The sequence below is a fragment of the Oncorhynchus nerka genome, linkage group LG2 (genome assembly GCF_034236695.1).
Source record: "Oncorhynchus nerka isolate Pitt River linkage group LG2, Oner_Uvic_2.0, whole genome shotgun sequence".
NCBI lineage: Eukaryota > Metazoa > Chordata > Actinopteri > Salmoniformes > Salmonidae > Oncorhynchus > Oncorhynchus nerka.
The window spans coordinates 32,270,422-32,284,374 of NC_088397.1; the positions used below are offsets into that span (position 1 = coordinate 32,270,422).

General features: G+C 41.4%; 1 protein-coding gene across 1 annotated transcript; it reads left to right on the forward strand.

Moving 5' to 3' along the window:
* Positions 1-12,702, forward strand: LOC115145190 (N-acetyllactosaminide beta-1,3-N-acetylglucosaminyltransferase 4-like). The gene is made up of 2 exons (XM_029686536.2): positions 1-257; positions 6,525-12,702. The coding sequence occupies exons 1-2, from the start codon at positions 190-192 to the stop codon at positions 7,606-7,608; spliced, it is 1,152 nt and encodes a 383-aa protein (XP_029542396.1). The 5' UTR covers positions 1-189; the 3' UTR covers positions 7,609-12,702.
* The last annotated feature ends 1,251 nt before the right edge of the window (positions 12,703-13,953 follow it).

A 13,953-nucleotide genomic window follows, 5' to 3' on the forward strand; every position in this document is an offset into this window, starting at 1 on the left:
TTGGTAACCATTGAATATAGTATAGTGAAGTCAATTCCAAACGATTCTCTAGAGTCTAGACGAATAGCATAACTTCTTAAAAACGCGGGTATAGTTCAGGACTAGCATACATAACCGTATCAAGCAAATGAGCGTTTTAGCGACAGATGTACAAACATTGCTTGCGCATCCTCTTGGACTGGGCTGTGGATGTTTGACACACACTTCAATTCGCACAAACGTTTTGATTGTCCAACTGCGTCTTTTTTTAATAACAAGTAAGTGAAAAACCATGTTGTTTTGATTATAATTTTTAAAATGTAAATGGTTAAGAATACTTTTTGTTGTTGTTGTCCAGTTAGCAGATAATGGACCCTAATAGATATTTATGTAGTTGATGCTGTATATTTAAGCAATAAGGCACGAGGTGGTGTGGCATATAGTCATTGTACAGTATATTGGTCAAGGGCCGTTCTTATGCACGATGCTGCGATGAACACGATGGAAGACTGGAGAGCTGGTTTCAAGCGCAGGGCGCAGCAGGTGTTTATTGGAAAGGACCACAGGAGGAGGTCGGTAGATGGGTCCAGGGGCAGGCATAAGGTGGTCCAAAAAGGCAACAGTACAGGTAGGGAAAGGCTTGAGGCGGGCAAAAACGATCATACACGGGAGGAGTAAATTACGGGAAAACCCCCGAATAGAAGTGTCACAAAACAAACAATACCTCACAATGATGGGGTGCAAAGAGGTGAACTAAATAGTGTGTGATAATGACATACGGGTTTGTGAACAGGTGATTGGGGTCTGGAGAGTGAGCTGCGTTCAGGGGATCTACGTGTTTGGGAGTAAGTTGGATGCAGACGTTGCTGATGCAACGCTGAGTGCCTGAATACAACCCTTAACCATGGTAGATATTGGACATGTACCACAAACTCTAGAGGTGCCTTGTTGCTATCATAAACTGGTTACTAACGTAATTAGAACAGTAAGAATAAATGTTTTGTGATACCTGTGGTATAATGTCTGAGCCTACCACAGCTTTTTTTATTTCCTTATTACTCATGGTATATTTGCATGGTATAGTTCAATGCCTATAGTTCATTTTACAGGTTTTATTTAAGCTGCTTTTGAAACCAAAAGTCGAAATTAAAACAGTATTAATATTGTTGAAACTCGATTTTCATAATAGCAAACTGAAGCTAGGACTGATGGTCTGGTTAGCAAATAGCAAGTCTGTTTACTTGGTTACCACTACTGTAGCTATCAAACTTGCTAGTTACTTCAGTGGATGTTTAACACAGAAATCATCTCGCTATTCATGTTGAATAAATTAGTCTATCAATTTGAACTAAGAAATCTGCTAAATCGTTCAGTTTACATCTAGCCTACATCTTGTCTAGGCTACTGTAATCTGAAATTAGGTGTAAACCTATCAGGGGCTATAGGCTAACTGCCTTTATCTAAGCAAACCATGGCAAAATTCAATTACAATCATAAACTCAGATTTTAATTTGTAGTCTATGCCTATTGAAATGACAAGGTGATCTCCCAAATGGGCTATTTATAACAAATTGTAGTCTTAACATCTGGCACATAATAACAGCACAATTGCCAGAAAATAGGCTAATACCCTGACTACACCGCTGGCATCGCATGCGCGAGCGTTGCAAAATAAATTTAGAAATCTAAGTTATTCAATTATTGCATCCACACTGCTCGTGCGCACCAACAAGCGTCTGCGCTTCCAATCTCTAAAATAGAAGTCAGTTCTATTTGTGATGCAGATCGCGCTGCAAGTCCTGCCTCTCCCATCTCCTCATTGGTTTATAGACGCAGGTACCCAAGTGCCATCTCCTCATTGGTTATACACACGTGGGTGACTGAAAGACGAACGAGGTCGGTGGCGGTAATGCACCTAATTTATGAAAGTTGTGCATTTCAGGTAAAATAACAACTTCATGTTTATATCCCAGGACAAATTAGCTAGCGATCCTAAGCATTTTTTGTTGTTGTAACTTTCTCATTGAGAAAAATCCACAATTCACCCACCCAAAGAATGCATGGATCTGGGGCTTCTCTGAAATGCCACCAGATCCGTGATCGCGCCCGCACTCAGCATACTGTATAGAAAATTCCACCAGAGCCGTAGAATGGCCAAATTACCGCAACGCCCAGCCTCCACAAACACCTTGAAAACTTGCTCTATACAGTAACATTTTTGTTCTGGAGGTTGTGGAAATGTTCCCTGATCATTGCACCAATCTTTCCTGAAGGTTCAAATGGATGGTTTTCCATTCTTTGAACGTTCTCCTTTGGCTGTATTGAAGGTAGTGGGGAACGTTTGTGGAATGTTACAAAGTTAGAAACGCTCTCTGAAGGTTACAGAGTTTGTAACATTCTGGGAATGTTCTCTGAAGATTACAAAGAAAGGAACTCGATAAATGTTCCCATAGATGGTTTTCTTAACTTTCTCATAAGGATGCATGAATAAAACAAAATATATTTAACATTTTATTTAGAAGATGTACACACACACCACGCAGGATTACACAATTAAATATAAACAATTAACACATTTATAATTTCAACAATTCATTTTTTCAAACAGGTTCAGAGAAATCTGCAATCTGATTGGCACACACACACACACACACCAGATTACCCAATTGTCTGGACACCATCTATGGAACAGGGGAGTCGAGGGCTCACTACTCTACAACCTCCACTGCAACCCTCTCCACAACCTGTAAAACAAACAAAGAGTTCCTAATTAGATAAGTACTATTATCAGGGTTCTTACAGGCATTGTATCTTTCCCAAAAATGTAGCATTGTGCATTGATATTCAACTTGTGTTATTATGAAAAAATGTTTAACCGATAAAATGTGTTCAGTGCTCTTTGACCAGAAAGTCTGAAATCATATGCTATTGCTGGGCAGTGCTCTTTGACCAGAAAGTCTGAAATCATATGCTATTGCTGGGTTTTAAATACAAACCAGATTGAAAAAAATATATAACTCAATCCAATGCTTTAAAGTCAATGATGAGGTGTGCCATTAGGGCACACTTAGGGAGGTAAAGCAGAGTTTCTTAAACTGTGGGTCGGGACCCAAAGTGGGCCCTGGGCATGTGAGAGGTAGGTCACGAGTTAATACATTTATAATCACATACAGTTGAAGTCGGAAGTTTACATACACTTAGGTTGGAGTCATTAAAACTCGTTTTTTCAACCACTCTACAAATTTCTTGTTAACAAACTATAGTTTTGGCAAGTCGGTTAGGACATCTACATCTAACATCTAGTTTGTGCATGACACAAGTCTTTTTTCCAAATATTGTTTACAGACATATTATTTCACTTATAATTCACTGTATCACAATTCTAGTGGGTCAGAAATGTACATACACTAAGTTGACTGTGTTTTTAAACAGCTTGGAAAATTCTAGAAAATGATGTCATGGCTTTAGAACATTCTGATAGGCTAATTGACATCATTTGAGTCAATTGGAGTTGTAACAATGGATTTATTTCAAGGCCTACCTTCAAACTCAGTGCCTCTTTTGCTTGACATCATGGGAAAATCAAAAGAAATCAGCCAAGACCTCAGAAAATAAATTGTAGACCTCCAATAGTCTGGTTCATCCTTGGGAGCAATTTCCAAACACCTGAAGGAACTACGTTCATCTGTACAAACAATAGTATGCAAGTATAAACACCATGGGACCACACAGCCGTCACACCGCTCAGGAAGGAGACTCGTTCTATCCCCTAGAGATGAACGTACTTTGGTGCGAAAAGTGCAAATCAATCCCAGAACAACAGCAAAGGGCCTTGTGAAGATGTTGGAGGAAACAGGTCCAAAAGTATCTATATCCACAGTAAAACCAGTCCTATATCAACATAACCTGAAAGGCCGCTCAGCAAGGAAGAAACCACTGCTCTAAAACCGCCATAAAAAAGCCAGACTACGGTTTGCAACTGCACATGGAGACAAAGATCGTACTTTTTGGAGAAATGTCCTCTGGTCTGATGAAACAAAAATATAACTGTTTGGCCTTAATGACTATTGTTATGTTTGGAGGAAAAATGGGAAGGCTTGCAAGCCGAAGACACCATCCCAACCGGGAAGCACGGGGGTGGCAGCATCATGTTGCGGGGGTGCTTTGCTGCAGGAGGGACTGGTGCACTTCACAAAGTAGATGGCATCATGAGGTAGGAAAATGATGTGGTCGCAAATGGGTCTTCCAAATGGACAATGACCCTAAGCATACTTCCAACGTTGTGGCAAAATGGCTTAAGGACAACAAAGTCAAGGTATTGGAGTGGCCATCACAAAGCCCTGACCTCAAACCTATAGAACATTTGTGGGCAGAACTGAAAAAGTGTGTGCGCGCAAGGAGGCCTACAAACCTGACTCAGTTAAACTAGCTCTGTCAGGAGGAATGGGCCAAAATTCATCCAACTTATTGTGGGAAGCTTGTGGAAGGCTACCCGAAAACGTTTGACCCAAGTTAAACAATTTAAAGGCAATGCTACCAAATACTAATTGAGTGTATGTAAACTTCTGACCCACTGAGAATGTGATGAAAGAAATCAAAGCTGAACTAATTCATTCTCTCTTCTATTATTCTGACATTTCCATTCTTAAAATAAACTAACTGACCTAAAATAGGGAATTTTTACTTGGATTAAAATGTCAAGAATTGTGAAAGATTTGAGTTTAAATGTATTTGGCTAAGTTGTACGTCAACTTCCAACTTCAACTGTAGGTGTATTATTCTGTGCTTGAGAAAGCCTCTGAGGTAGGTGCCACTTGTCCTAGGCACAACAATGTGTGACATACATACTTTTGGTATGAGACAAAATAAACTGTGCCACTTGTAGCCTATTTTAGGCCTACTTCATATACAGTGGGGAGAACAAGTATTTGATACACTGACGATTTTGCAGGTTTTCCTACTTACAAAGCATGTAGAGGTCTGTAATATTTATCATAGGTACACTTCAACGGTGCGAGATGGAATCCAGAAAATCACATTGTATGATTTTTAAGTAATTCATTTGCATTTTATTGCATGACATAAGTATTTGATCACCTACCAACCAGTAAGAATTCCGGCTCTCACAAACCTATTAGTTTTTCTTTAAGAAGCCCTCCTGTTCTTCACTCATTACCTGTATTAACTGCACCTGTTTGAACTTGTTACCTGTATAAAAGACACCTAATCATACACTCAATCAAACAGACTCCAACCTCTCCACAATGGCCAAGAGCAGACATCTGTGTAAGGACATCAGGGATACAATTGTAGACCTGCACAAGGCTGGGATGGGCTACAGGACAATAGGCAAGCAGCTTGGTGAGAAGGCAACTGTTGGCGCAATTATTAGAAAATGGAAGAAGTTCAAGATGACGGTCAATCACCCTCAGTCTGGGGCTCCATGCAAGATCTCACCTCGTGGGGCATCAATTATCATGAGGAAGGTGAGGGATCAGCCCAGAACTACACGTCAGGACCTGGTCAATGACCTGAAGAGAGCTGGGACCACAGTCTCATAGAAAACCATTAGTAACACACTACGCCGTCATGGATTAAAATCCTGCAGCGCACGCAAGGTTCCCCTGCTCAAGCCAGCACATGTCCAGGCCCGTCTGAAGTTTGCCAATGACCATCTGGATGATCCAGAGGAGGAATGGGAGAAGGTCATGTGGTCTGATGAGACAAAAATAGAGCTTTTTGGTCTAAACTCCACTCGCCGTGTTTGGAGGAAGAAGGATGAGTACAACCCCAAGAACACCATCCCAACCGTGAAGCATGGAGGTGGAAACATCATTCTTTGGGATGCTTTTCTGCAAAGGGGACAGGACAACTGCACCGTATTGAGGGGAGGATGGATGGGGCCATGTATCGCGAGATCTTGGCCAACAACCTCCTTCCCTCAGTAAGAGCATTGAAGATGGTCTTCCAGCATGACAACGACCCGAAACACACAGCCAGGGCAACTAAGGAGTGGCTCCGTAAGAAGCATCTCAAGGTCCTGAAGTGGCCTAGCCAGTGTCCAGACCTGAACCCAATAGAAAATCTTTGGAGGGGACTGAAAGTCCGTATTGCCCAGCGACAGCCCCGAAACCTGAAGGATCTGGAGAAGGTCTGTATGGAGGAGTGGGCCAAAATCCCCGCTGCAGTGTGTGCAATCCTGGTCAAGAACTACAGGAAACGTATGATCTCTGTAATTGCAAACAAAGGTTTCTGTACCAAATATTGAGTTCTGCTTTTCTGATGTATCAAATACTAATGTCATGCAATAAAATGCAAATGAATTACTTAAAAATCATACAATGTGATTTTCTGGATTTTTGTTTTAGATTCCGTCTCTCACAGTTGAAGTGTACCTATGATAAAAATGACAGACCTCTACATGCTTTGTAAGTAGGAAAACCTGCAAAATCGTCAGTGTATCAAATACTTGTTCCCCCCACTGTACCAGTTCCAATTCTGTCTCCTTGTGGCTAAAAAGTGGTGTGCTTGCAATTCATTTTCAGAACCATGAGGATCCTCTTCAGAGTCCAGAGCCGCAGTAGATGGTCCCTTGTCATTGGCACTGCGTTGTTGATTGGCGTCCTCAGACTATTGCACGTGAACCACACAGATGGGCGCCGGAACACTTCTCCCTCTGCCATACCACCACAGTCACAGTCCGCTGTGGATGTCTTCAAGTGCTCCCGGAATGACACCGTGAACAACATTTCATCCTCTATTCCACCTACCCACCGCAACTTCCTTGTGTACAAACACTGCAGGACATTCTCCCGCCTGCTGTCTCCGACACCCTGTCAGAATGACCTCTTTCTCCTGCTGGCCGTTAAGTCCACAGCCATCCAGGTTGATCGCAGGTCTGCACTTCGGAACACATGGGGGAAGAAGGGATATGTTCAGGGTAAGAAGGTGAAACTATTGTTCCTAGTAGGTAAGTCTTCAGACACAATACAGGGTTACCCGCTGCAGCAGGTACTGGAGTGGGAGAGCAGACAGTTTGGGGACATCCTGCAGTGGGATTTTGACGACAGTTTTTTCAACCTGACCCTAAAGGAGATCCACTTCCTCAAATGGTTCCGCCTGGAGTGCCGCTGGGCACACTATGTGTTCAAAGGGGACGATGATGTTTTTGTTCACACCAGCAATCTGGTGGAATATGTTAAGGACAACAAGCCCTCCGAGCAACTGTATGCTGGGAACATCATGTCTGGCTATCCAGTCCGGGACAAACAAAGTAAATATTTCATACCAGTGGAGATGTACCCCAACAAGCCATATCCTCTATACGCTGGGGGTGGGGGCTACCTGATGTCAAATCAGACTGTGCTGAGTCTGGAAGTGGCAGCGTCCAGCATTGACCTGTTCCCCATTGATGATGTCTTTGTGGGCTTGTGCCTGCAGAAGATGAACATCACGCTGACGCACCACTCTGGCTTCAAGACCTTTGGGCTCAAACAGGGGGTGACACACTTCAACCCCTGCATTTACAGGGAGCTCATGGTGGTGCACAAACTGAATCCCACAGAGATGTGGACAATGTGGTCTCTACAGCAGGACCCAAAGCTGCAATGCTTTAGATCAAGGACGTGAGACATCTGGCATTGTGTGTATATCATGCTGTGCTTATCTGTCTCGCTACCTTAAATTGAGAATTCCTTTCATAGATAAATTATCCTTATGAATGGTCAAAAATGGCATACTTTCCTTTACCCAAACTAATATTTGAATGTATTCTGACATTTGGCTTCCCTTATCCTCTATGTTCAGATCAGCACAGACAGTGTAAGATCCATTTAAGAATATTGAGATGCATCTAGTGCCATTTGACACTTCCGATGAGGACGTTTGTATAATGTTTCTAGGATTCTATAAGGTTGGAAAGGAGATATTGATGGGAAACTTTAAAAACAGGTAGAGTGGGTTACAGAGGTATTGTTGGGAAACATTAAAAACAGGTAGAGTGGGTTACAGAGGTATTGTTGGGAAACATTAAAGCAGGACTGAACTCGGGAACTGACTTCTCTCGGCGTATGTGACATCGATATTAATCAGAAACCTTTTTTCCAGTACCAAAATTGACTAAAAAGTGCAAGTAGATTCATTTTGACCGTAAAGTCAGTATCTTCCTAAATAGAGGCATAAGGCTATGTAATAGAATAAGTGGTACATTAATACGTCTTTTGATAGCTTCCAAAACATTTTTTAGAATGGTGGAGGAGTGCCAAGATCAGAGTATATGAGCGAGTTGAGTGGAAGGAACAAGTGGAAGGAACAAAAATGAATAATTTAGGCTATTTTATTAGCCTTTTATTTCAAGGCTATAGTCTACAAATAAATAAATGATGAAGCATTTGCAAGTCCAACACTCTAGACTGGCAGGAACATTAAGCGCCCAGCATTTAAACAACATTTTGTTGTATTAAATCATTTGAGTCTATAAATTGCGCATATAGGCTGTGATTTACTTATAATTAAATACTTAATAATAATGGTGTTTATAATAATTATTAAATGCCTTTGAATTCACTTTAGAAAACACAAGTTTGGCCAGAGTCTGTGGCTTCATCCTCATGAGATGGTACCTAGAGAGCAGGCCAGCAGTGGAGTATACCATCTATCTATGCACTTGTAGAGCCACTGGGGATGCTGAACACACTTTGGGCATAGCCACGGGACTTAGGGGCGCTGAGGGTACTGCAGCGCCCTCTGAAAAAACAAATACAGGAGTGGTAAAGGCACAGTGCACTACTTTGTGGAAGAAAAAAAACAATACAAACAATAATAATACAAATACATTTTTATATTGTGATTTATTTCACAAAAGTAGTGCACTGGGCCTTTACTACTCCTGTATTAGGACTTCAGCGCAGGGATACTTTATTTTTCTCTCAAAGCAGCACCCCCAAACATCTTCCTGCAGCTATGCCTTCAGGACAGTGGCCAGGCTGGGCAGGAGTGCAAAGTTGTTTTTTTCTATTGGCAGGCCCAAAGGTTTTTAGGCAAAATAACCATATCAAAACGGAAGACTCCGTGAAAGATGTAATATGTCAAGATCAATGATTGCCTCTTGTATAGATAAAAGAACAAAACATTTAAGAGTTCTGATTCGTTGCTTATAATTACTTTGCTACAATGACACACTTACCTAGCTACCCACCTCATTTCTTTCTGATAGCATACATAAACGCTGTAATTTGAAATGTCTTTGAAAGGTTAATTTCACACGAGCTCCTGCACATGTTTTGAAAAACATAATATATATATATTTTTTTTAATGTATTTTCTATTTTTGTTACAGATATTTGACATTCAAAAAGTTATGTACAGAAACTCATCAGCGTCATTTAAAGATGCAAACTTTGAAAGGCAAAAAAAGAGAATGCTAGCAGACAGAGCATGTAAGACAGAGCACAAGAAGGCCACGCCACGACGATGAAGGGAAAATTGATGCAAGAAAGCATCAATGCTTAAATGTAGAACTGTTTCCATTGCCGCCTGACAAGAAAAGCCAAACAGGATAGTTTCTTGACACTTGGGGCTCTATTCAATCCGTGTTCAATGTTACAGCGTGATTGAAAGTTAAAGGCAATGTTTCCACATTAGCGGAGACTTACGTTCCTCGGTAAACGCTGCATAACCGGCCCAATCGTAAATGACCTTTTACATTTCTGTGGCACAATCTGTAACGCTTCAGCGACTAGATTTGGATTGAAATTAACCACCACACCTCTGCTTAATTTCTTGCAATTGTTAACTGAGCTTGGACTGGTGGGCTTCTAGTAAAAAATAATAATAATAATAAACAATATGGGATTAAATTGCTTGGATGGACAGATTCAATGTAACTGTTAGATTCTTAAAATGATATGGGGGCATTTCGAGGTAGGAGGGAACACAGCAGCACTGGTTGTCCCTTCTGCTGGCCACTGACCTCCTTCTTGCTGCGGTTCTCTTCCTGTAAACCCACCAGGGACTTCACAGAAGCATATTGCTTCAGCTCCTCAATAACCCTTTAAACTCGTGGGTATTGGCCTATATGGATAGGGATACATTGAAATGTGTCTTACAGAGGAAATATGAAAATGATATGCATAACCATGGTAGCAATTGGGATGGGAACAGTTTTGAGAGAATGGGAAAATGATTAGACCAAAGGTGAGTACACAACACTTCAATTCAAATCTATAAATAAATATATATATAACAAATAATTAAGGAGCAACAATAAAATAACAATAGCGAGGCTATATACAGGGGTTACCGGTACAGAGTCAATGTGCGGGGGCACAGGTTAGTTGAGGTAATTGAGGTAATATGTACATGTAGGTAGAGGTAAAGTGACTATGCATAGATAATAAACAGAAATTAGCAGCAGCTTAAAAATGGGGGGTGGGGTGGGGACAATGCAAATAGTCCGGGTAGCCATTTGATTAGCTGTTCAAGAGTCTTATGGCTTGAGGGTACAAGCTGTTAAGAAGCCATTTTGACCTAGAATTCTGTACCGCTTGCTGTGTGGTAGCAGAGAGAACAGTCTATGACTAGGGTGGCTGGAGTCCTTGGCAATTATTTGGGCCTTCCTCTGACACTGCCTGGTATAAGCATTTTGCTTCACCCGCAATAACAACTGCTAAACACGTGTATGTGACCAATACATTGTATTTGATTTGAGGTCCTGGATGGCAGGAAGCTTGGTCCCAGTGATGTACTGGGCCATATTCACTACTCTCTGTAGTGCCTTGCTGTCGGAGGCCGAGCAGTTGTCATACCAGGCGATGATGCAACCAGTCAGGATGCTCTCGATGGTGCAGCTGTATAACTTTTTGAGGATCTGAGGTCCCATACCAAATCTTTTCAGTCTCTTGAGGGGGAATAGGCGATGTCGTGCCCTCTTCACAACTGTCTTGGTGTGTTTGGACCATGACAGTTTGTTGGCGATGTAGATACCAAGGAACTTGAAGCTCTCAACCTGTTCCACTACAGCCCTGTCGATGAGAATGGGGGCGGGCTCAGTCCTCCTTTTCCTGTAGTCCACAATCATCTCCTTTGTCTTGATCACATTGAGGGAAAGGTTGTTATCCTGGCACCACACGGCCAGTCTCTGACCTCCTCCCTATAGGCTGTCTCATTGTTGTCGGTGATCAGGCTTACCACTGTTGTGTCATCGGCATATTTAATGATGGTGTTGGAGTCGTGCTTTGCCATGCAGTCATGATTGAACAGGGACTAAGCATGCACCATGAGGGGCCCCTGTTTTGAGGATCAGCGTGGCAGATGTGTTGTTATCTACCCTTACCACCTGGGGGCGGCGGCCCCTCAGTCCAGGATCCAGTTGCAGAGGGAGGTGTTTAGTCCCAGGGTCCTTAGCTTAGTGATGAGCTTTGAGGGCAACTGACACAAGACCAAATCCAAAATTACACTGTTGATAGTATGTGCATTTTACATTTACTGTACTGTTCAGTTGCATTTATTGATAACGAAATCTGAAAATATTCTGGCTACATTCAGTAGCATGATAAGACTATTCCTGGAAAATGTGGGGTAGGTGCAACATAAGACAAAACAATTACAAGGGTTTGAGTGAGAGGACTAACTGGTGTTTCCAAGTGACGTCTTTCAAAAGACATAGAGTCATCTTAATTTACAGCATTTCCCTCACTCAGACAACAACAAAAAATACTAAAGTTGTCCAATACCAGGAGGGATGGGGGAAATTTCTTGTTGCGTGGTGCTGAAGTTCAGAACAACTGTCAATCAAAAGCTATACAGCGCTGTGATGTGCAGAGCCAGAGCACTAATATCATGTATTAGTGCCCAAATTTGTCATTTTCAACCCGTATATGGGTACGAGTGTAAAGGGCTATATACAAACAAATTACTATGAACACATAGCTAAATGATTACAAGAATACAAAGACCAATGGGAAAGGGAAATAGGTAGCCTCCATTCTGCTAGCTGCTAGGATTTGCATGTCAATTAACAGATATAATTAATCTCGCTGTCTAGCTAGCAACTGGCAGTGCACCAGCACTTTTGTTTGCTCACAAATAAAACAGCAGAAAATGTACTTTAGTTTTGCATCATTATTCGTGGCCAAAGGTTTAAATTGAGAAATAAATTCAAGGAATGAAAGTTGACACATAAAATGTTCGATGGAGACATGTTGGCTGGGTGGGTTTGGGAAAATTGGAATGCGAAGTGCCCACTTATTTTTGTGTTTTATTTTCCTGTACATACTGAATTGTATTATTACTTCATCTGTAATAGGATAAAATGATCAATTGTAGTTATGTACCTTTTTTTAAATGTTTTGTAGCACAGGTACAACAAGAATATACTGTACATGTGTGAAATAATGAATGTGAAATATGATCTAAATGGAATATAACATTTTGATATTGTACCCGTAGCTCTTCAATGAACAAAAAAAAAACTAAATAAAGTCACAAAAAGAATGTCTGCCACTTAAATGTCTGAATATTGAATGTCTGAATACTTTTGAGAGCAATGAGCTATAACTGGGTCGCTACATGAAGAGTGCCTTTTCTGTACCGTTTTGGTATTTTAAGTAGAAATTGTGTACCAATATTTACATTTTAAAAGCCTGTTATATTGAATAAGTGTCGTTTAATGTAGACCACGTGGAAGATTCAATACAGTGCATTCAGAAAGTATTCCGACCCCTTCCCTTTCTTCACATTTTGTTACGTTATTCTAAAATGTATTCATTCGGTTTTTCCCCCTCATCAATATACACACAATACCCAATAATGACAAAACAAAAACATTTTATTTTTTTATTTAGCAAATGTATTCAAAATAAAAAACAGAAACAAGTATGTTTGGGCAAATCCAACACATCACTGAGTACCACTCTTCACATTTTCAAGCATGGTGGTGGCTGAACCATGTTATGGGTATGCTTGTCATCGGCAAGGACTAGGGAGTTTTGTAGGATGAAAATAAACATAATAAAGCTAAGCACAGGCAAAATAACTATGCACAAAGCCAAGCGTCAGCTGGAGTGGTGTAAAGCTCACCGCCATTGGACTCTGGAAACGCCTTCTCTGGAGTGATGAATCACGCATCACCATCTGGCAGTCTGGACAAATCTGGGTTTGGAGGATGCCAGGAAAACACTACCTGCCCCAATGTATAGTGTCAACTGTAAAGTTTGATGGAGGAGAAATAATGGTCTGGGACTACTTTTCATGGTTTGGGTTGGGCCCCTTAGTTCCAATGATGGGAAATATTAACGCTACAGCATATAATAACATTCTAGACGATTCTGTGCTTCCAACTTTGTTGGGGAAGGCCCTTCCCTGTTTCATCATGACAATGCCCCTGTGCACAAAGCGAGGTCCATACAGAAATGGTTTGTCGAGATCGGTGTGGAAGAACTTGACTGGCCTCCACAGATCTCTGACTTCAACCCCATCGAACACCTTTGGGATGAATTGGAATGTCGACTGCGAACCAGGCCCAATCACCCAACATCAGTGCCCGACCTCATTAATGCTCGTGGCTTGCAGTCGATGTAGCAATGTTAAAATATCTAGTGGAAAGCCTTCCCAGAAAAGTGGATGCTGTTATTTCAGCAAAGGGGGGTACCAACTCCATATTAATGCTCATGATTTTGGAATGAGATGTTCGATGCCATCTAGTGTATCTGTTGGCGCCAGACCCTATTGAGGAGAAGTGAGTATACCATTTGTGTGTGCATGAGAAGTGAAGCCCATCAGAAAAGCCCAGATTCTTCTCTTCCCAGCCACACCGTCCACTCGTCATCAGTGGAATCTCCCTGTTTTGCATTTTCCCAATGTGGTCAATAAGATGGCTTTGATAGTCAGCTGTGTATGTACAGTATGTATCCATTTATTTGTCTTGATAGAATGCAAACTTGCTTTCTTTGCGCCATGCTTGTGTAACGGGGTGAG